Raw genomic sequence first — 22875 nt, forward strand, 5'->3', positions numbered from 1 at the left:
AGCAGGTGGGGGGGTCACAGGACAGTGGTGTTTGTGAGTGGGTAGAGGGGAAGCAGGACAGGAGAATCACAGAGAAAAGGTGACATCTACTTTAAGCTTGCAGTGTAATGTCATTGTATACTCCATACCATTGAAAATGCCGCAGACGTAAACAAAACAATATTAAAAACATAAATGCTGCAGATTGACACAAGAAAATACATTCGTTTGCTGGGTGTAAAATGGTACATGGCTAAAATGAAGTAGCACACGGTTTTACATAGGACAAGGTTTACGCTGGTGAGTACGAGGTCTTGATTCACTGTTACATTGAATGAAACTAAAGGGGGGTATCCACTAGACGATAAAGTTGAACGATTGAACGATAATGACAAAATCGTTCGATAATCGTTCAAACATCGTTTGAACATCGTTTGCAAATCGTGCAGTAATTGTTTCTAACGATGCACGATGCGCGCTCCCGCTGGTCGTTTGATCGTCTCCTCCATCGACTGAACATGCAGGTCAATTTCACTTGATTGCTTACAAATCGTTTACACATCGTTTACACATCGTTTACACATCGTTCATGCTGAACGATCAAACGATGAACCACTGTCTGCCCACTATAGCTGAAAGCTCTCAATTACAGATTAAAACAACATAGTTTATTGTTAGATCTTTTGCAAATCGTTTGCAGATCTTTTGCAAATCCTTTGCAAATCTTTTGCAATCCTTTGCAAATTGTTCAGAGTGGAAGATCATATTTCAAGGGAAACTTCAAGGGAAAATCGTTAAGAGGTTGGACAGGGATAAAATCGTCTAGTGGATGCCCCCCATAAGGGTGCAGATGGAAAGTAAAAGTTATGTGGTGTGAGAGTGCTTGTTCTAACATTGCAAAGCTTTTATGTAAAAAACATGACATAAAGGTGCAACAGGTGCCCTATCAATGCAAAGACAACTGATTATTATTTCTGGTTTGGGAGATTGAGTAGGATGGGAAATATAACATTGATTTCACCTGATCATTTAAAGATTTGTTGATAGGTTTGTGGCTTTTTTGAGAAATTTTGTGCTGATTCACTGACGTCTCTGAAGGATGGCTTTGTTGTAAGAGATCTGGCAGCAGATAATTTTGATTGTAGGAGCTGCAGAGTCCTTGATTGCTGCTACAACTTTGCTGTTCAGCTGCCTGTTAGCACAAAATGCAGCAGATTGAAGTATAAGCTACCCTGGATCCCTCTGTGCTGTGAGAGATAAATCTGTCATTTCACAACAGGAAAAGTTAGCTGTGGCAAATACAGATGTCAGAGCTGTGTACTGTCCATCATACCAAGCAGTCACTTTTATGTTATTTACTATGCATACACCACCTAGGGGTATATTTACTAAAGTGTTGGTTTTTAGAAGTGGAGTTGTTGCCCATAGCAACCAATCAGATTATACTTATCATTTATCTAGTACCTTCTAGGGAATCTAGAAGATAATAGCTATAATATGATTGGTTGTTATGGGTAACAACTCCACTTCTAAAAACCAGCACTATAGTAAATATACCCCTAGATTTGGTTGTGCACTTACTTGTTATATATAAAATGGCAAAATAAAAATCAGATCGGATTTATAAATGAAGTGTAAAAAAATGATGCGCCTGTACTAAATACTTATCCGATATCTTTATCCTATTGGATTATATTAAACCAAGACAGGATGAAGATGTAAGTACTTTTATGTGTGCATTTAAAAAAAATTGTCCAAAACCAAGTATTGTTTAAGAACATTAAAGTAAACTACTCTTTTAATTATTATGAATGGGACACTCATAGGATCGGGGCAATCATTTTTGTTAATTATAAAAAGCGAGAACAGTAGTCTTTTTTTAACTCACAAATTCACAGCTGCGAGAACATTTTTCTTTTAATTCTATTATTTTTTAATTTAATTTAACTCTGCTAACTCATAGGAGCATGGGCACTAATATTGGGAAACATATTATTTTGTTAATATTCCCCTGGTAACCACCAGCTAGGGGTACTAGTAGGGGCCCATTGCTCTATAACATTGGGCCAGTCAGACCTAGGTGTTGTAGTCCAACAATGTCATGTACAGTTTGCCCTTTAGTAAATTTCACATTGTCAAGATTGCACTAAAAAATTTGCACTTTAGTACATCCCTCTTCTGCCCTTCTATCTTTATAGGAACAGCTAACCTTGGCCCTCATTCAGAGCCGTTCGCTATTTGCGGTCGTTCGTTTAAAAACAAGGGGTGGCTATTCAAATGATCCGTACGCACATTGCAGTCTGTTCACACCTCTAAGTCTGAACGAACGAGCAAAACATACGCTCGTTTATTTGTTAAAAACGCCCCCTGGCCGCTCGCACCATACGTCATGTCCGCTATTTATTAGATTAATCGAGTACATCGACCAGCGTATGAACTGCTCGCTATTCTTGTAGTTGGTGTTTGCTACCACAAATTTGCGAGCAGTTCTGGCTATAAAATAACCCAGTGACGTGGACAATGACGCTGCTGTTTTAAATATACACACCCATAAAACGCCCGTTTTGACCTTTAAGCACGCCTGCGTTCGGATCTCCACTCCCCATTTTCAAGCACCTTCCCCTGTTACCACCCACATACGCCTCATTCTGTCACTCAAAATAGCAGGCACTCGCAATATAGCGTACAAACGATTTTCGGCCGCACTGACTGGTTCGCGCATGCGTACTAAAAACCGTACGCATGCGCAGATGTGCAAACATCGCTCGGAACGAGCGTACTGCCGCTAACGAGCGGCTCTGAATGAGGGCTCTTGTTTATTAATGTTACCTTGGGATATGACCCAGCAGTGCTCTTTCCAGCTACATGTGACACAGTGAATGTAAGTACACAACTTTGCCTGGTGGTATGAGGATGCAAGCTGAAAGAAAAGGGTTTCCAGGGATACTGTAGCTCCAATTTAAGCCATGCTAGAACATATGTCCTGGTAAAACCTTAATAATTGCTTTAGACCAGTGGTTCCCAAACTGGGTGGCGTGACACCCTGGTGTGCCTCGGGTTGGTGGTCCAGGACTAAATCAAATTATTTATGGTCAATGTGATAGGCAAAACCACTGCTGGTGGCTGCCTATCATAAAATATGTGGATCACAGTTAAGCACAATATATTTAATTTAATAATTTCTCAAACATTTGACCTAGAGTTGCTGTGAAAATAATGCTGATACTCTAAGGCGTTGTGATTCAAGAAAGTTTGAGAACCACTGCATTAGATCCTTTTTAGGGGATGGCAGTTGGGAATACCTGTATGTGGGATGCAGGCGCTCAGAATGCCAGCGCTGGAATCCAAACACCAGTCAGAATCCCAGCGCCGGCATCTCGACAGTAAGTAGTGGGGTTAAGGGGAGGGTTAGGGATTGGCACTAGGGGAAGGGTAGGGTTAGGCACTAGTGGGGGAGGGTTAGGGGCTAGGGTTGGCAGTAGGGGGAGGGTTAGGGTTAGGCACTAGTGGGAGAGGGTTAGGGGTTAGGGTTTGGCACTAGGGGGAGGGTTAGGGTTAGGCACTGGGGGAGGGTTAGGCACTAGGGGGAGAGTTAGGGTTAGGCACTGGGGGGGTTAGGGTAAGCACTACTGCGGAAGGGTTAGGCACTAGTTGGGGAGGTTTAGGGTACAAGGTTAGGGTTAGGACACTTACCCGACAGGTGTCGGTATCCTAATCCTATCAAGATGTCGGCGTCAGGATTCTGACTGGTGGGATCCCGAGCACCGGCATCCTGTACCCAACCCCTTTTTAGTTATGTATTTTGCAGTGTTTTCCTTGTGCAATCTATTACTCATATCCAGTGGCATAACTAGGGCATGTTAAAAAATGGAGCCCCCCCCACCACAAGTAGACGCGCACGCTGAAAAGTGGGCATGGCCACGTGCCTCAAGGGGCGTGGTCACTGGAAAATGGGGGCGTGGCAACATGACACACTACCATTTCTCATCACTCTGGGAACATCCCTTTCCATTCCATATGCACCTTAATGCCCCAAGTAGTAGTGCCCCTCTTGCAATGTCCATCCATTGTAATAGTGCCCCTTATGCAATGTCCCCATTAGCCGTGCCCCTTATGCAGTGCCCCTTGTAGTAGTGCCCCCTTATACAGTGCCCCCAGTAATGCACCCATACAGTGCCCCCAGTAGTGCCACTTATACAGTGCCCCTGTAATGGCCCTTATACAGTACCGCTAGTAGTGGTCCCCCTATACAGTGCTGCTTGTAGTGCCCCTTATACAGTGCCCCCAGTAGTGGTCCCCCTTATGCAGTGCCACTTATACAGTGCCCCAATAGTAGTCCCCCCTATGCTGCGCCCCCAGTAGTGCTCCCAGTAGTGCCCCTTATAGAGTGCCCACAGCAGTGGTCCCCCCTATGCAGTGCCCCTTATACAGTCCACCCAGTGGTGGTCCTCCCTTTGCAGTGCTCCCAGTTGTGCCCCTTATACAGTGCCACCAGTAGTGGTCATCCTTATACAGTGCTCCCAGAAGTGCCCCTTATACATTGCCCCCAGTAGAGGTCCCCCCTATGCAATGCCCCTTATATAGTGCCCCCAGTAGTAGTCCTCCCTATTCAGTGCCTCCAGTAGTGCCCCTTATATAGTGCCCCCAGTCCCCCCTATGCAGTGCCCCCAGTAGTAGTCCCCCCTATGCAGTGCCCACAGTAGTGCCTCTTATATAGTGCACCCAGTGGTAGTCCCCCCTTTGCAGTGCCCCAAGTAGTGGTCCCCCCTATGCAGTGCCCTTTATATAATGCCCCCAGTAGTAGTCCCCACTATGCAGTGCCCTTTATATAATGCCCCCAGAGGAAGTCCCCCCTATGCAGTGCCCTAGTAGTAGTCCCCCCCTATGCAGGGTCCCACCCTATGCAGTGCCCCAAGTAGTGCCTCTTACATAGTGCCACCAGTAGGAGTCCCCCCTATGCAGTGCCCCCAGTAGTGCCCCTTATATAGTGCCCCCAGTAGTGGTCCCTCCTATGCAGTGCCCCTTATATAATGCCCCCCCCCCAGAAGTAGCACCCCCAACAGTGCCAGACAAAGACAAACATGTTAAAAAACTAAAGCAAACACTTACCTGAATCCCGACTCCTGTTCTTGCTCCTGTGCCTGCTGCTGTTGTCCGCTCCTCCATCCTCCCGGATGGCCTGCTCTGCTTTATGGGAGAGACGTGATAACCATCACCCACTGCGGGAGCCGGAAGATGAAACTCATGAGTGAACTCCAGCCCGACTCCGGTAGTGGGCGCAGCAGCCAAAACAAACATACTGCTGCCCGGTAGTACGAGTGTACTAGCCGCCTGCCGTGTTTGTCACTGTGTAGTGCGGACCACCCATGTCCTGGACCACGGTCGGTGCCCCCCCGTGCCGCTGGTCTGATGGCGCCAAGGGCACGAGCCCCGCTCAACCCCCCCTAGTTATGCCACTGCTCATATCCGATGTTAATATTAACACTATTCATTATGTTAATTATCGGGATTCAATAATTAACCCCGATAATTAACATTTCAACTCGTGGCGAGCGCCGGAGCATTCATCATTGCTCAGGCGCGGATTTGAAAATCAGCTGTCTCTCCGAATATTTTCACTGCTCCTTTTGTAGCAGTGAAACTAGCGCACCTGCGTGACCTAGAGTTCACGCAGACACAAAACAGCCCCGGCTTCTGGTGGAAGGAGCCGGACAGGGGCGGAGGGATCCGAAAGGAGCCCTCTTCGCAACCCGGGAGGGACTACTACCCATAGGGAAGGAGCAGGTTTGCGGGAGTAAACGCCATCTGAAGATGGCGAATGCTCCCGCAGTCAAGCTCTGAAAATTTTGTATATTCGGAACTTGATGAATTCCTGTCCCCATACTAGTGTATGGGGAGAGAAGGCCATTTCGGGAGAGAAAGGTAAGCAGGAGACATCTGTGATATCTCCTGCATTACCTTTTTGATGAATATCCCAAAAAATTTATTTCTACAAGCGCAGATGAAAATGTTAATTTTCACCTGCTTTTGTAGAAATGAAGTGATAATGAATAGAGCCCCTTTATGAGATAAAGGATGTGTCACATTGTAATATTTTTAACAAAATGTTAAAATATTAGAATGCAATAGTGGCTCCAGCACCACTGACTTTTATTTGAACGATTTTTTTATGTGCTTTTCATGTGTTTATTATTCATGGTCAGACAACACTGATGTGTGTAACTGAGCCCTCAATGTTTTATCTTTTTTTTTATTTGTTCCTGGAAATGTGTCTTATTTTAGGTGCGGAAAAGTGAGCAAAACAGGAAAATATAGTGATTTAAAACTGCAAAATAAAAGTCTACTTCCATTTCCTCATTGAAATTAAATATACATAAGCTGCATACAATTGTTACCAATGATTTTATGAACGATTTTCTGTCAAATTATCTGTCAGATTTCTTAAAGTGTAATGAAAAATTTTTTGATGTACAAACGATTTTTGTAACTTCCCTTAATGAATATCGTTCAGTTGGTCAGTCAGAATGAACTACAAACTAAAAACTACAAACGGGAACGCGCATGAACAATAATCGTTCATCGTTATAACTCAGAAACTGAATGATGTTTTGAACGACAACGACGTAGTTATAGTTAAATAGTTAAAAAAATCGTTACATGTGTATGCACCTTAGGTGTTTCCAGATCTTTTCTTTTTATATACTCTTAAAGGGGTATATTGACTAAAGTGATAGTTTTTAGAAGTGGAGATGTTGCCCATAGCTAGCAACCTATCAGATTCTACTTATCATGTAAATAGCACCTTCTAGAAGATAATAGCTAGAATCTGATTGATTGCTATGGGCAACATCTCCATTTCTAAAAACTCACACTTTAGTAAATATACTCCTTATAGTCTGATGCTCTTATAAGCTGGAAGGAATAAGACGATGTAGCCTTTTACATTATACAATTAATTTGAATGTAATGTAGGTCACTTAAATACAATTGTTTAAGCCTATTGAAGAGATAATATCTTGAAGAAAATGGAATTAGATTTTAGCACATACACTCCTTAAAGCATAATGTAGTATTAACTAAATCTTTCAGCATAGTTTAAAGTGATATTCAAAGGATGGAAGGTAATAAGCTTGTGCTGTATAATGAACAGGTGGAAACCTAGACACTGCTTTAAATATGGTTTTGACTTAATTATGTGCCACTATAATCTATAATGATACAGAATACTGTACATTACGCAGTGATTTCAGAAGGTCCGTTTGCTTTGGACTACTGGTCTGGAGAACAATCTAAGGGAGAGCGACAAAAGTCAGGTTACATAACCAGACATGTAAATCTATAAATATCTAAATTACACATGCAGTACAGATACACTGCAATCAGTTAAAATACATTCTGCATGCCTGTGAGCTAATCATGGTGAAGCCATGCAATAAATGTGTTTCATACAAGAGTATAATTATAGCTGCAGGAGTCTGCTATGGTGCTTGGCAGCACAGGAGATCTGGCCTCAGGAAAAAAGTGCCTTCAAATACAAACACAATATGGCTTTATAACTAAACTACCCAAGGAGTCATGTCATTTTACAATATTGAGGATTCATTGAATATAATATATAATATAAGAATATAGTACAAGCACACACACTAATCAGCTATAGTATTAAAACCACCAACCTAATATTGTGTAGGTTCCCCTCGACCTTTCAGCTCTGACCCGTTGAGTCATGGACTCCACAAGACCTCTGAATGTGCCCTATGGTATCTGGAACCAATCATTTACCAGCAGAACCTTTAAGTTCTGTAAGTTGGGAGATGGGGCCTCCATGGCACAAACTTGAGGGGGCGGGGACAGCAGAGAGGGCTATAGCGGAGTCGGGGCTGAGCAGGAAGCTCAGACTGGAGTGATATGTCCGAACCGTTATATTAGTATATATATTCATTAGCATAAAATGTATCTCACATTCTCAGACATATACCTGGAATGTTATCAGAAATCTTCTCTATCATCCGTATTTCACGCCACTTCTCCCAAGGATTTTTGCTCCCTCTTCCTATCACCTCCACCAACAGGGACCAAAACAAATTTGTTCCTCTCATTTCCTCTGCTGTCATCTGTTAGCTCACCTCTGAATGAAAATCCCTCACACCTCCTCCTCACCAAACTGTTCTGTACAGACTATGAATCATTTACCAGATGTAATACATAAACTGCCTTCTAAAAAATTCACTTCAAAGCATTTGCCAAATTTGGAAAGTATAGTATAGACAGCACACTTCAATCTGAGACTGCCCTGCAACAACAATCGACCACCAATTACAAACTGTGCGTCAGATAATAAATCTCTCTCTTCTTACTAGGACTCTTTCCTGAGATCTTGCCCTTAAATGTTTAGACAAATACAGAAAACTCAAGTTAGTTCCCCCATACATTACCCAGGTATGAATATTAGGCAAAAAAGAAAATGGAATAACTGCAAATAATATGAAGCAAAATGATGACAATATGGCAACAATCAAAATGTCTACAAGTAGTATGGGGACAATACGACAACAATCACAATGTCTACAAGTAGTATGGGGACAATATGACACCAATCACAATGTCTACAAGTAGTATGGGGACAATATGACAACAATCACAATGTCTACAAGTAGTACGGTGACAATACGACAACAATCACAATGGCTACAAGTAGTACGGGGACAATATGACAATAATCACAATGTCTACAAGTAGTACGGTGACAATACGACAACAATCACAATGTCTACAAGTAGTATGGTGACAATATGACAACAATCACAATGTCTACATGTAGTACGGGGACAATATGACAACAATCACAATGTCTACAAGTAGTATGGGGACAATATGACAACAATCACAATGTCTACAAGTAGTATGGGGACAATACGACAACAATCACAATGGCTACAAGTAGTACGGGGACAATACGACAACAATCACAATGTCTACAAGTAGTACAGTGACAATACGACAACAATCACAATATCTACAAGTAGTATGGTGACAATACGACAACAATCACAATATCTACAAGTAGTATGGTGACAATATGACAACAATCACAATGTCTACAAGTAGTACGGGGACAATATGACAACAATCACAATGTCTACAAGTAGTATGGGGACAATATGACAACAATCACAATGTCTACAATCATTATGGAGACAATATGACAACAATCAAAATGTCTACAAGTACTGTAGTATGGGGACAATATGACAACAATCACAAATTGTCTACAAGTAGCATGGGGACAATACGACAACAATCACAGTTTCTACAAGCAGTATGGGGACAACATGACAACACTCACAATGTCTATAAACAGTACGGGGACAATATGTCGACAAGTGGTACTTAAAGCATTTTTTTACGCGCAAAGGGGCAGTACTACTGTAAACTTGATGATTTACCACCCTGTTTACAATTCTACTGCCGGCGCGCAACAGGTTCAAGTACCATTTCATTGTGGACATAACAGTGTCCGCATTCCGGGGTCCCCACACTGCTTGCTGTTCAAATTGTGATTGTCGATAAGACGTATGTATCCCATAGAAAACTCTTCCCATAAATTAAGTATTCATGCTACTGCATAGCAACCAGTACAAACTTTTTGTGAAATATACAGTAGCAATTGACAAGATATACTATTATTTGTTTATAGGGGAACTGGGGCAGATTTCAAAACAACACACAATAGAAAACTCACAAACAACATCAACACGACGTTCCCCTGACAGAACAAATGTTTTGTATGAAAGTCACGTTGCAGCTGTTACTGTATTAAATTGAAGTTATAATTACTGGAGTTTAAAAGGAACAGAAACTTGTCATAGGTACATAGTATGCTCCTTTTTATTGTGCAGGACATAGACTGCACAGTTCTTCCCACTTACTGAAGGTTGAGAACATGCAGTACTAGAATTTGAATATACTGTAGTATAAAATAATTTGCAGCACAGATCACATTGTACTGTGGCCCTGATTCAGAGCCGGACGCTCTGAAAGAGCGCTCGCTCTGAATCAGGGCGTTTTTCTTTTTTTTTTGGAGTGGCCTCCTGGCCACTCACATAGCAGTGGGTGACCACCCACAGCTATTGCGAGCGGCCAGGATGATGGTCGCGATGGTCAAAACTAGGGGTGAGCGGGTTCGGATTTCTGAAATCCGAACCCCCCCGAGCCCCCCCGATCCGAGTCCGATCCGAGTCAGGCTCGACTTTTCCCGCCTGACTCGGATCTGAAATCGAGGCAAAACATCATCATCCCGCCTTCCGAGTCTCGCGGGTTTTGGATCCTATATAAGGTACCCGCGTCGGCGCCATTTTCTCACTCGGCTGTGGACAGTGAAGAGGGAGGGTGGGAGTTAGGGCTGTGTAGTGTAGTGTAGTGTAGTGTAGTGCTGCTGTTGTCCACTACTTCAAAGTCCATAGGGGCTGGCTGTGTTGTGCTGTGCTGCTGTTGTTAATAGGGGCTGTGTCCACTACTTCAAAGTCCATAGGGGCTGGCTGGACTGTGTTGTGCAGTCAGTTCTCCATAGGGGCTGTGTCCACTCCAAAGTCCTGTGCAGTGTCCCAGTCCTAAAGGGGTGCTGTAGTGTTGTCCAGGGGGTGCACTGTCCATCAGGGGTGCTCCCCCCAAGTGCTAAAAAAATTATTATTTTCTGTGTTTGTGAATTGTGTGCGCAGTAGCCGCACGTGCATCAACAAAGTAGTGACAAGCGTGCGCCTGTGTCATAAGTAAAGGGCCGGCTGGCTTGACCATTAAAGGGTGCTGTAACCCCCAAAGTACACTCCAGTCCAAACCAAAAAAATTATTATTTTCTGTGTTTGTGAATTGTGTGCGCAGTAGCCGCACGTGCATCAACCAAGTAGTGCCAAGCGTGCGCCTGTGTCATAAGTAAAGGGCCGGCTGGCTTGACCGTTAAAGGGTGCTGTAACCCCCGAAAGTACACTCCAGTCCAAACCCAAAAAAAAATTATTTTCTGTGTTTGTGAATTGTGTGCGCAGTAGCCGCACGTGCATCAACAAAGTAGTGCCAAGCGTGCGCCTGTGTCATAAGTAAAGGGCCGGCTGGCTTGACCGTTAAGGGTGCTGTAACCCCCGAAAGTACACTCCAGTCCAAACCAAAAAAAAAATAATTTTCTGTGTTTGTGAATTGTGTGCGCAGTAGCCGCACGTGCATCAACAAAGTAGTGCCAAGCGTGCGCCTGTGTCATAAGTAAAGGGCCGGCTGGCTTGACCGTTAAAGGGTGCTGTAACCCCCAAAGTACACTCCAGTCCAAACCAAAAAAAAAATAATTTTCTGTGTTTGTGAATTGTGTGCGCAGTAGCCGCACGTGCATCAACAAAGTAGTGCCAAGCGTGCGCCTGTGTCATAAGTAAAGGGCCGGCTGGCTTGACCGTTAAAGGGTGCTGTAACCCCCAAAGTACACTCTAGTCCAAACCAAAAAAAAAATAATTTTCTGTGTTTGTGAATTGTGTGCGCAGTAGCCGCACGTGCATCAACAAAGTAGTGCCAAGCGTGCGCCTGTGTCATAAGTAAAGGGCCGGCTGGCTTGACCGTTAAGGGTGCTGTAACCCCCGAAAGTACACTCCAGTCCAAACCAAAAAAAAATTATTTTCTGTGTTTAGCCGCACGTATATATCAAATTGATATAACATAAATGGAGGACCAAACTTTCTCCGATAAAAATAAAATAGAGAAAGATCAAGAACCACTTCCTCCTAGTGCTGAAGCTGCTGCCACTAGTCATGACATAGACAATAACATGCCATCAACGTCGTCTGCCAAGGCCGATGCCCAATGTCATAGTAGAGGGCACATACAATCCCAAATGGCAAAGTTCAGGAAAATGACCTTGAAAAAGACATCTAAATCAGCTGAAGAGAAACGTAAACTTGCCAATATGCCATTTACGACACGGAGTGGCAAGGAACGGCTAAGGTCAATCCCTAGTATGTTCATGACTAGTGGTTCAGCTTCACATGACGATGGAAGCCCTCCTCCCACTAAAAAAATCAAAAGAGTTAAGCTGGCAAAAGCACAGCGAAGAACTGTGCTTTCTAAGAAGATATCACAAATCCCCAAGGAGAGTCCAAGTGTGGTGGTGGTTGTGATGCCTGACCTTCCCAGCACTGGACGGGAAGAGGTGGCTCTTTCCACCATTTGCACGCCCCCTGCAAGTGCTGAAAGGAGCACCCACAGTCCACTTGCTGATATGCAAATTGAAGATGTCACTGTTGAAGTACAACAGGATGAGGATACTGGTGTAGCTGGCGCTGAGGAGGAAGTTGGCGAGGAGGATTCTGATGGTGATGTGGTTTGTTTAAATCAGGCTCCGGGGGAGACAGTTGTTGTCCGTGGGATGAAAAAGCCCATCACGGTCATGCCTGGGCAGAAGACCAAACATTCCACCTCTTTGGTCTGGCAATATTTCTATCCAAATCCGGACAACAACTGTCTTGCCATATGTACCATATGTAAAGGTGAAATAAGTAGGGGTAGGGACGTCAACCACCTAGGAACATCCTCCCTTATACGGCACCTACAGCGCGTTCATAAAAAGTTACTGTCAAGTTCAGAAACTTTGGCTAAGACCGTAAGCAGTCCAGGGACACCTAAATCCCGTTGTCCTGTTGTATCCAAGCACCTGCAAACCACACCGTCAACTCCCTCCTCGTCAATTTCCTCCTTAGTCAGGATCGGAAGTAGTCCTGCAGGCCATGTCACTGGCATGACTGACTCTCCTATCCGGGATTCCTCCGGAGGATCCTGCATTGCTACGCCTACTGCTGCCGCTGCTGCTGTTGCTGCTGCTGGGAGTCATTCATCATCCCAGAGAGGAAGTAGGAACACCACTACTTTTACTAAACAATTGACCCTCCAACAGTCCTTAGCGAGGAGGATGAAGTACGACAGCAGTCATCCTGAAGCAAAACGTATAACTGAGGCCTTGACTGCTATGTTGGTGTTAGACGTGCGTCCGGTATCCGCCATTAGTGCAGTGGGATTTAGACAATTGATGGAGGTAGTGTGTCCCCGGTTCCAAATCCCATCTAGATTCCACTTCACTAGGCAGGCGATACCGAGACTGTACAGAAACGTCAGAAAAAGTGTCCTCAGTGTCCTGAAAAATGCCATTGTACACAATGTCCACTTAACCACGGACATGTGGACAAGTGGAACAGGGCAGACTAAGGACTATATGACTGTGACAGCCCACTGGGTAGATGTATCACCTTACGCAGCAACAGCAGCAGCGTCACCAGTAGCAGCATCTCAGAAACGCCAGCTCGTTACAAGGCAGGCTACGCTGTGTATCACCGGTTTCAGTAAGAGGCACACCGCCGACAACCTCTTAGAGAAACTGAGGGAAATCATCGTCCAGTGGCTTACCCCACTTAGACTCTCCTGGGGATTTGTGATATCTGACAACGCCACCAATATTGTGCGGGCATTACATCTGGGCAAATTCCAGCACGTCCCATGTTTTGCTCACACAATAAACTTGGTGGTGCAGAATTTTCTGAAAAGCGACAGGGGCGTGCAGGAGACGCTTTGGGTGGCCCGAAAAATTTCTGGACACTTTCGCCATTCAGCGACTGCGTGCCGAAGACTGGAGCGCCAGCAAACACTCTTGAACCTGCCCCGCCATCACCTGAAGCAAGAGGTTGTGACGCGGTGGAACTCAACCCTCTATATGCTTCAGAGGATGGAGGAGCAGCAAAAGGCCATACAAGCCTATACATCCACCTATGACATAGGCAAAGGAGGGGGTATGCACCTGACTCAAGCGCAGTGGAGAATGATTTCCGTGTTGTGCAAGGTTCTCCAGCCCTTCGAACTTGCCACACGTGAAGTCAGTTCAGACACTGCCAGCTTGAGTCAGGTCATTCCCCTCATCAGGCTTTTGCAGAAGCAGCTGGAGAAAGTGAAGGAGGAGCTAAGACGGAGCGATTCCGCTCGGCATGTGGGACTTGTGGATGAAGCCCTTCATTCGCTTTGCCAGGATTCCAGGGTGGTCAATCTGTTGAAATCAGACCACTACATTTTGGCCACCGTGCTCGATCCTAGGTTTAAAGCCTATGTGGTGTCTCTCTTTCCGGCCGACACAAGCCTGCAGAGGTGCAAAGACCTGCTGGTGAACACACTGTCAGCTGAAGCGGAACGTGACACGTCAACGGCTCCTTCTTCATTTTCTCCCGCAACTGGGGCTGCCAGGAAAAAACTTAGGTATCCTAAGCAACCCGCTGGCGGTGATGCAGGGCAGGCAGGACCAAGTTTGGACATCTGGTCCGGACTGAAGGACCTGGCAACAATTTCTGACATGTCTACTGTCACTGCATATGATACTGTCACCATTGACAGAATGGTGGAGGATTACATCGGTGACAGCATCCAAGTAGGCATGTCAGACAGTCCATACCTGTACTGGCAGGAAAAAGAGGCAATTTGGAGGCCCCTGTACAAACTGGCTCTATTTTACCTGAGTTGCCCCCCCTCCAGTGTGTACTCCGAAAGAGTGTTTAGTGCAGCCGGGAACCTTGTCAGCGAAAGGCGTAGGAGGTTGCTTCCACAGAATGTGGAGAAGATGACGTTCATCAAAATGAATTATCAGCTCTTCCAGGGAGACCAGCCTCCAGAAGGTACAGAGGGACCTGTGGTGGTGGATTCAAGTGGGGACGAGTTAATACTTTGTGAGGATGAGGATGTACACACTGAAGAGGGTGAGGAATCGGTGGATGAGGAGTATGAGGATGACATCTTGCCTCCGTAGAGCCAGTTTGTGCAGGGACACATTAATTGCCAGCTTGTTTTGTGGGGGCCCAAACGAACCAATCATTTCAGCCACAGTTGTGTGGCAGACCCTGGCGTTGAAATGATTGATTTGTTAAAGTGTGCTAGTCCTGTTTATACAACATAAGGGTGGGTGGGAGGGCCCAAGGACAATTCCATCTTGCACCTCTTTTTTTTCTTTGCATTATGTACAGTTTGGGGCCTAGTTTTTCTAACTGCCATCCTGTCTGCCACTGCAGTGTCACTCCTAGATGGGTCACGTGTTTGTGCCGCCCACTCGTGTCGCTTAGCATAGTCATCCAGCTACCTCGGTGCAACCTTTTGGACATAAAAACACTATTGTGAGGTGTGAGGTGTTCAGAATAGACTGGAAATGAGTGGAAATTAAGGTTATTGAGGTTAATAATAGCATAGGAGCAGAAAAACCTACAAATTCTGTGATTTTAGCTGTTTTTATGCTTTATTTAAAAAAAATACAGATCCAAAACACAAAACCCAGAACCCAAAACACGAAGGGTGGTTTTGGCAAAACCAATCCAGATCCAAAACACGAAGAAAGATCCAGATCCAAAACCAAAACACAAAACACGAAAAGTGGCCGGTGCACACCCCTAGTCAAAACCATCGCGACCATCGGACTTGCGACGAGACCCTTGTGGTAGGGTCTCGTGGCCGCAAGCCCCAGAGAGCTTCTGGCTGTAATAAAGCCGGAAGCTCTCTCACTGACATCACTGGTGATGTCAGTGGGGCCGCCCACAAACGGCAGGCGTTCGCATGGGAACGCCTCCGTTTGTGAAGCCACCCCCACGCCACGCCTCCAAAACGGTGCGAGCTGTCGATCAAAATCGACAGCCGTCCCCTTTTGGTGCGAGACCCGGAGCGACGGAGCGCCCGTCGCTAGCCGGGTCTCGCGCATGCACACGTCGGAGCCGGCTCCGGTGTGCGCATGCGCAGTGGCCTAACATCGACCTGCTCGTGAGCGCATAGCGCTTGCGAGCGGGTCTGAATCAGGCCCTGTGCTACAAAATGGCCAAAGAAAACCTACAACTTACTGCACTGAGGTCACAACAGTACAGATCTGTGATCTATCTCTGAATCCAGAAGTTAGCTAGGTTCCTTAGTGATCAGTACAATACCTAATGTATTAGTGACTTCCTTTATATCTTCTGGGTGATATTTCTGTCCCTAATATAAAATGTTTACTTTTATATCCTACAGTATGTAACACATCAAAAATAGAGATGTGCAGTTAGGTTTTCCTGAAATACGAACGAACACACCCGAACTTTCCGAATTGAATCGAGACGCAGTTCAGAATCACTTTAGGGTTCCGAGTCGAACAGAGTCCCGGCTTGGGTCTACTGTAAGTTCAGAAGTCGGATTTAAAAACCGAACTCAGGTTTTGGATTGCATGTAAACAGGTCCAAATGACATGATTTTAGCAGTTTTCATTGATTGTTAAGGGTATCAAAAACCAAAACAAAACCAAACCGAAACACTTGAGGGTGGTTTTGCCAAAACCAAAACATGATGAATCTGATGAGTTTGAACCAAAACACAGGGGTCCTCGCACAACTCTAATCAAAAAACGCTTTCATGTGTAGCAGTATATTCCATGTTGGAACCAGTGGTGGCTCCAGAGGTGGGGCTACAGTGCAGTCCAAAATTCAAATAGGGGAACCACAGAGCCGTAACCAGACTTTTTGGTGCCCTGTGCCAGAGAGAGCATTGGTGCCCCCCCATTCCCCCCACACACACACACACAATTTTTAAATAGGGACATACCATGGCTTCTGAAAAAGGACCATGGCCTCATGGGTAACGGCCAGGGAAGAGATGGGGAGGGCAGGAGATGCTGGGGATAAAAGAAGAGGAAGCTACAAGTGAGAATGATAATAAACAGGAAAATTGACAGGCCCAAACAGCGCCCCCTGCCCTGCGGTGCCTTGTGCCATGGAATTGATTGCACTGCCCTAGTTACGGCCCTGGGGAACCACACCAACTGCCAGTGAGTCCTAACCGGTGATGTTTGGCAGCGTTTGGAAGGACAGATGGTGTGGTTCCCCTATTTCAATTTTGGACTCGCTGCAGCCCCACCTCTGGAGCCGCCACTGGTTGGAACACGAAGGGGTCTATTTACTAAGCAGTGTTAGGAGACAGAGTGAAAAGTGATAAGGTGCCAGCCAATGGCTGGTAACTTATCACTCACTCTGTCTCCTAATACTGCTTAGTAAATAGACCCCTTAGTCTATAATTGTCTTTAAGGCTGGCGATAAGCCTGATATATTATTTAGACGATATGCAACTTATCCTCTGACAACTTTCTGAGGCAAACTTGGAAAAGGGGAAAGAAAAGAAAAACATAATTTACGTGACAGGTTTTCTTTCCGTTATCCAACATTTGGTTGGCAACAGACTACTAGGGAGAGATTCAATTTGCTGTGAAATTCCGTCAGAACCTCTTGCGTTAATATAATGTCAGTTTTCCAGGAGGGAAACCTCGCTCATTGTTGCTTGCACCTCATAGAAGTGTGAGCATAAATGAGTGAGGTTTTCCCTCCCATCATTACTTGTAGTATGCACAGCTGCACATTGCACAAGGTTCTAGGGGTTTTCCCCCTAGACTGTAGCATGGGCCATGTTTTATGCCTTTTAGCCAGTTGTCACTTTAAGGTAAAGCTAAAAATGTACAGTATGTACAATTATATAATGTAATGGTCAGTGAGCGCCAAACAGCCCACTAACAAAATGGTGAACTCATTCTTTACAAGTTATAGCAGGCTATACATTTTTAAATGTTCACGTGGCTGCAGAAACTGGATAATATTACCGTTAATAAGGATATTGGTGACAAGATCCTGTCACTCAAAGTATATAAGATCAGATAACAATTTTCAGGGGAATTAGAGATAAAGTGAACTGCTGCAGAAATACTGTTAAGCCAGGTACACACTAGATGATATGTTGTCAAATCCGGCGGATCAGACAACATATCGTCCACATTGGGCAGTGTGTACCCGATACGTCGCTGACGATTCACACTGCCGCGCATCGTCAGCGACATCGCCCATTGGACCTGCATGCAGGTCTGACGGGCGATATCGTCAGCGGGGGGCCATGCTACCAAATGCAGCATGGCCCCTGCTGTCGCTCCGTCGCTGCCGGCATTGGCAAGTGTATATGCATTTGATGATGCCAGCACCCCTGCCGGGACCCGCTGCACGACACAGTGGCTGGGTACACATCCTTAAGTGTGTACCCAGTACTAGAGTTCTGAATGAGGCTGGAAGAGCTTGCTGGAGTATAAAAGTGTCAAAATCATAATTGCTGACTTCAGCCGCTGCCTGCCTGGGAGGTCTGAGCAAAGCAGGAGGCAGGCAAGCATTAATCGTGGCCCTGTCTGCTGTGACATGTTGCCTAGTTCCGAGCTTTGTGACATTAGGGGGTTGGAGTCACAATGATGCAATTCATAGCGAATTGTGTCATAATGTGTCACCATGCCCCACCACTGCATGGGTCGGCTGGTGTGATGTGGGAGAGCATAACTCCTCCCCCTCACCTTAAAGCAAAGCGTAGAGTGGGTCAGGGGGAACTGATCATCAGTTCCTCCTGCTGCAGCTGATCTCTGCACACACAGTGATTAGCATATTTGTACTTGGAGGGGAACTATGTTCTCCACCTCACACTTTTGGTTTAGGCGCATATACTCCAGAGTCCCGGGCATTCTGGAGCGTGATTTTGGGAGTGATGTCAACGGTCACAGACCGCACTGTCACACCCAGGGGGTCGGAACAGGAAGAGGAGATCCGTTCTGCACATATGTACAATAGATTTCCTCCATTACACAGGATAGCACTAATGCATGGTATGCTTTAGGTATCGCACTCCTGGCTGCAGTCGCATCTCATGTGTTAGTACCAGGCAAGTGGTTAAAGCATATCTGGATGAGCTTCAAATGTATCTTCAAGCAGATGCATATACATGTTTATTTTGAGATACACGCAGGGCTATTTTTCTGGAAAAATAGGTTCAGGAACTGTGGGTGGAGCAAATGGGGGTGATGCTGTAAATAATTAATTATATATATATTATATATACATATATATAGTGTTTAGAAAATAAGGCACTCAAAAGGGCCTTTAAAATAAAACTTATCTTATGGAAAATACATGTTTGGCCCAGGACATTATGTCATAGTAAAACAGAGTTCCTGCTTGTTCCTGCTGAAAAATAGCACTGGATACACATATCTCATGTATTTTCTAAGGAATAATGTGCTCACGTCAGTAAACTGTTACCAATATTAGAAGTCACTTTGGAAATTGGTGATCTGTATAGAAGCCCTTCACCTACAGCCTTGTGTCTACGTCACATAACTCCTCTGTGACCTATAATATTCTTATGCCCCTATTCAGTTCCCAGTGTTCAGCTTCTTCCATCGCCGAGAGTTACAGCTACACTGCAGATTTTTCATGTACACCTTTTATGGCACACATCAAACAATCTGTGATCCTGGCGGCTATGAGGCGTAAGATAACTGATCGGGATGTCTGCACCTCACGGCCATTGCAGCTGATTGAATTGCCCGCTTATAATTTACAGTAGAGTGCATTGTCGCATTATTTATTTTTATGACATTAAGAAATAAATTGGTGATAACATTATCAGCTCACTTAGGCCTCACGTTACTTTTGTTCACACACACACACGCACACACACATACACACACATACACACACACGCACACACACATACACACACACATACACACACACGCACACACACACATACACACACATACACACACATACACACACACACACGCACACATACACACATACACACACACACACATACACACACACACACACACACACACACATACACACACACACACACACATACACACACACGCACACACACAGAAAAGGGATGCATCAATTTCACAATATATAACCGTCCCAGTTTAACAGGATTATTACCTTATTTTGTACATTTAAAGGAAAGTATAACTATAACTTTCTATCTATCTGTAATACAGTAAGATGGGGCATTGTTAGCTTTGAGGTTACAGATAATATTGCTTCTTCGATCGAAGTACCTTGTCTCTGTGTATGTTGCTTTGGGGTTTCTCTGCTATTCCATCTGGAACTCTTGTCCTTGAGATATTCACCATACCATTCCTCAGTGGTTGCCTGGAAACAGAAGCCATTTAACCAGCAGATGAGAGGTATCATAACATACATTTTTTAAAGGCTTAAAAATATTCCTACTGTGATGCATTGGAAATTAAACCTTTTTCATACACAAGATAATTAATGCAATATCTCTAAATATATGTTTTTTGCAGATAACAGATGCAATGTTGGTGCAATTACTAGTATTTCATAAATGTGTTTGTGAAAATAACTTTTACAATGGTAAACGCATACACAGATTTTTAAACAAATATATATAACAAAACTGTAGCAAACTAGTAACAACTTTACTTTGTAAGTAAAATACAGTTTGTTGTTATGTGAAAAACACACATAAATCTGTAAAACTTCACCTACACAGATGTGTATAAGTATTTACTACTTCCAAACCACTAGGGGGAATCAATTCTCCACTTTAGTCCACCCTGGGAAGTTGTAAACTACTGTATACACGTCTTCAGATTATGATTAGAAAGTAAAAATAAAAAGCAGCATGTGAGTTAAATATAGCAATAACTGTATGACAACTAAATTAAAATATTTAATATATTTTAAATTGGAGGCAATGGAACACCATAAGAAATTGGGAATAGTAAACAAAACGAAAAAGCAGACAAATGGTTTTTGGGGGTTTTTCTTGTAACAAATTGGTGCGGTATTGATAGTAATGTTGTCATGTATTTCAGTAGTTTGTTAGCTTACAATTATTATATATGAAAATTAGGCTACTACAGTAGCTTGCAGAAGAAGTATACAATATCCATGTGAGAATTGGAATTGCTTAAAAAGGAGTAGTACAGTGAGTGGATATTACATATTTATATTATTAAAGCCTGCATGTACTATAAATTGTTCAGCAAAACTAGCTTATTCCTCCGAATTGTATGAACATCATAATTTCTACCTGTAGAGCACAATACAACTTCTGTCTTCATGACAATGTAATTCATTTAAGATACTGAGGCATATTTATTAATCTGAAACTGCGGGAAATCCCTGACCACAGCAAAATCTCCAGGAGACATAGCAGCATACGGTATATCACGGATATTTGCTGCATGCGATGAAGTTAGCAATTCCTGAGTAAGGTCTGACCTTGTGCAAGTGTGCGTGAGTCTCCGATGGTACTCTATGTTACCGATGGTTTCCCAGACTTGCAAGGTATTACAGATGTGTGTATGGGGAAGTGGGCGTCCTTATGTTGTGCTGCGACGGCATAGCGATCGCAGACATTAGCATATTTTCGCATCGCAGCTGCGATCCATCATAAATCAGGCCCCTTATTAGTTGCTCTAAATTAAACACTTCAATTCAGTATAACAGAAGCCAACCTCTTTTTCTGCATATCATCATCGCTGCTGCCAATCTCGTCACTGGATGAAGAATAATATGATGCTTTTAAGTAGGAGCCGTTACTGTCTTTTCCTTTTGCTACGAAATTGGGGCTCTAGTATAGAGAGAGAAAAAAAAGCTCAACGCCTGTTACAAAGTACACTAGAAGTCGGAAATAAGGGTAAAATTCAAAGATATCTGCACAGGTTTTCACGCATTAACTTCATATATTCTACATTTTTTGTCCTTTTAAGTAACCATATCTACTACATTTGCAAGTTTGTCAAGTTATTTCTTTTTTAGTTTAAATAGAATTTAGACATGCAGATCCGCCATAATAGGTGTGCATGCCTACAGGAAGCGCAGAACACTACACCTGCACAAAACGGTGGCCGTCAGCCTAATAGACACATGAGGTTACTGACATGAACAAGCTGGACTAATGGCACAAATCACGGGCAGTCAATGTTAGCACATGGATAAACCTGCTCTGGGATTAGTAAATTAACCTATTTTCTGAACTCCTGCTAAATAGCTTAATTGTTAGACAATGATGAGAAACTGAGCAGAGCAAGAGACATTCATTGCATGTTAAAGCTCATAAAACACTGCTCTGTCTGAAACATACATTTTATTGCACTATATCATAATTAGTTATAATATTATTAATAATAACAACATTAATGGGTTCTGTGGTTGATATATTTGCCTACCATAGTAAGCGATATCACAAAAAATGTTAAAGAAAACTGTATAAAAAAAAAAAGTCTAAACAAATTGTAAATAAAGGATGTGTTACTTTTTAACTTAAATAAAAGTTGTTTTATTACATTGTAAAATATTATTAGCAGAATTCAAATGAGTAAGATTAATGTGAACAATTATGAACACTTTTAATGGCTATATATGCGGCAAATGGTTGTGTTTATGATCTAAAAATCAACCCACATCTAAATCAATGTAGCAGATTGTGTAAAAAGCTGCAATCGTCCTATCAACGGCTCTAATAACATCCCACTAAGTAGTGTGTAATTCTGGCAGTTAAGAGGAATAAGATTCATTTACAAACAAAACCACTAGAATGTAAAGCACAATGACAATTAGTTAAACTAAACCATCAGTCTGCATCTATGAACAATAACACCTACTGAAATCTTTCGAGAATCCAGATGTAGTTCACTGTCAGGTTTTCCTAATTGTTGGGGATAATTCTGTACCACTTGGCTATCTTTAGATGACCCTAAAAGAACATAAATAGGTTAATGAAATTAATTTCTTATATGGTTTAGCGACTGTTCATCATTCATACTTAGAATCTTTCACCCTCTTGTCACACTGGGCGGGATGTACTATGCTTATAAATGCAGTCAAATATTAGAATATGCAGTTTTCAGAGGTTTGACCGCAGTTCCCGTAGCGTTGCCTAATAGAAGCCTATGGGCTTCTATTTAGACTTTTCCCCGAGAGATATACAATATGCCCTGTCCCAGGGTCCACCGTGGCTCGCGCACAGAGACGTAGACAGCTGGTCCAGGCC

The 22875-nt window shown here is 43.6% G+C and overlaps 1 protein-coding gene across 1 annotated transcript in view; it reads right to left on the reverse strand.

Annotated features, from left to right (window-relative positions):
• NRK (Nik related kinase) overlaps positions 1-22875 on the reverse strand; it is a 297272-nt gene that overhangs the window by 71539 nt on the left and 202858 nt on the right. Inside the window, exons 20-23 of the mRNA XM_088482879.1 lie at positions 22487-22578; positions 21338-21453; positions 19910-20003; positions 1001-1171 (exon numbers count right to left, since the gene is read on the reverse strand). Coding sequence (XP_088339005.1) covers positions 1001-1171; positions 19910-20003; positions 21338-21453; positions 22487-22578 — 473 coding nt within the window. The remainder of the gene's footprint in view (positions 1-1000; positions 1172-19909; positions 20004-21337; positions 21454-22486; positions 22579-22875) is intronic.

The sequence above is a fragment of the Taudactylus pleione genome, unplaced genomic scaffold (genome assembly GCF_031769625.1).
Source record: "Taudactylus pleione unplaced genomic scaffold, aTauple2 ptg000296l, whole genome shotgun sequence".
Classification (NCBI taxonomy): domain Eukaryota; kingdom Metazoa; phylum Chordata; class Amphibia; order Anura; family Myobatrachidae; genus Taudactylus; species Taudactylus pleione.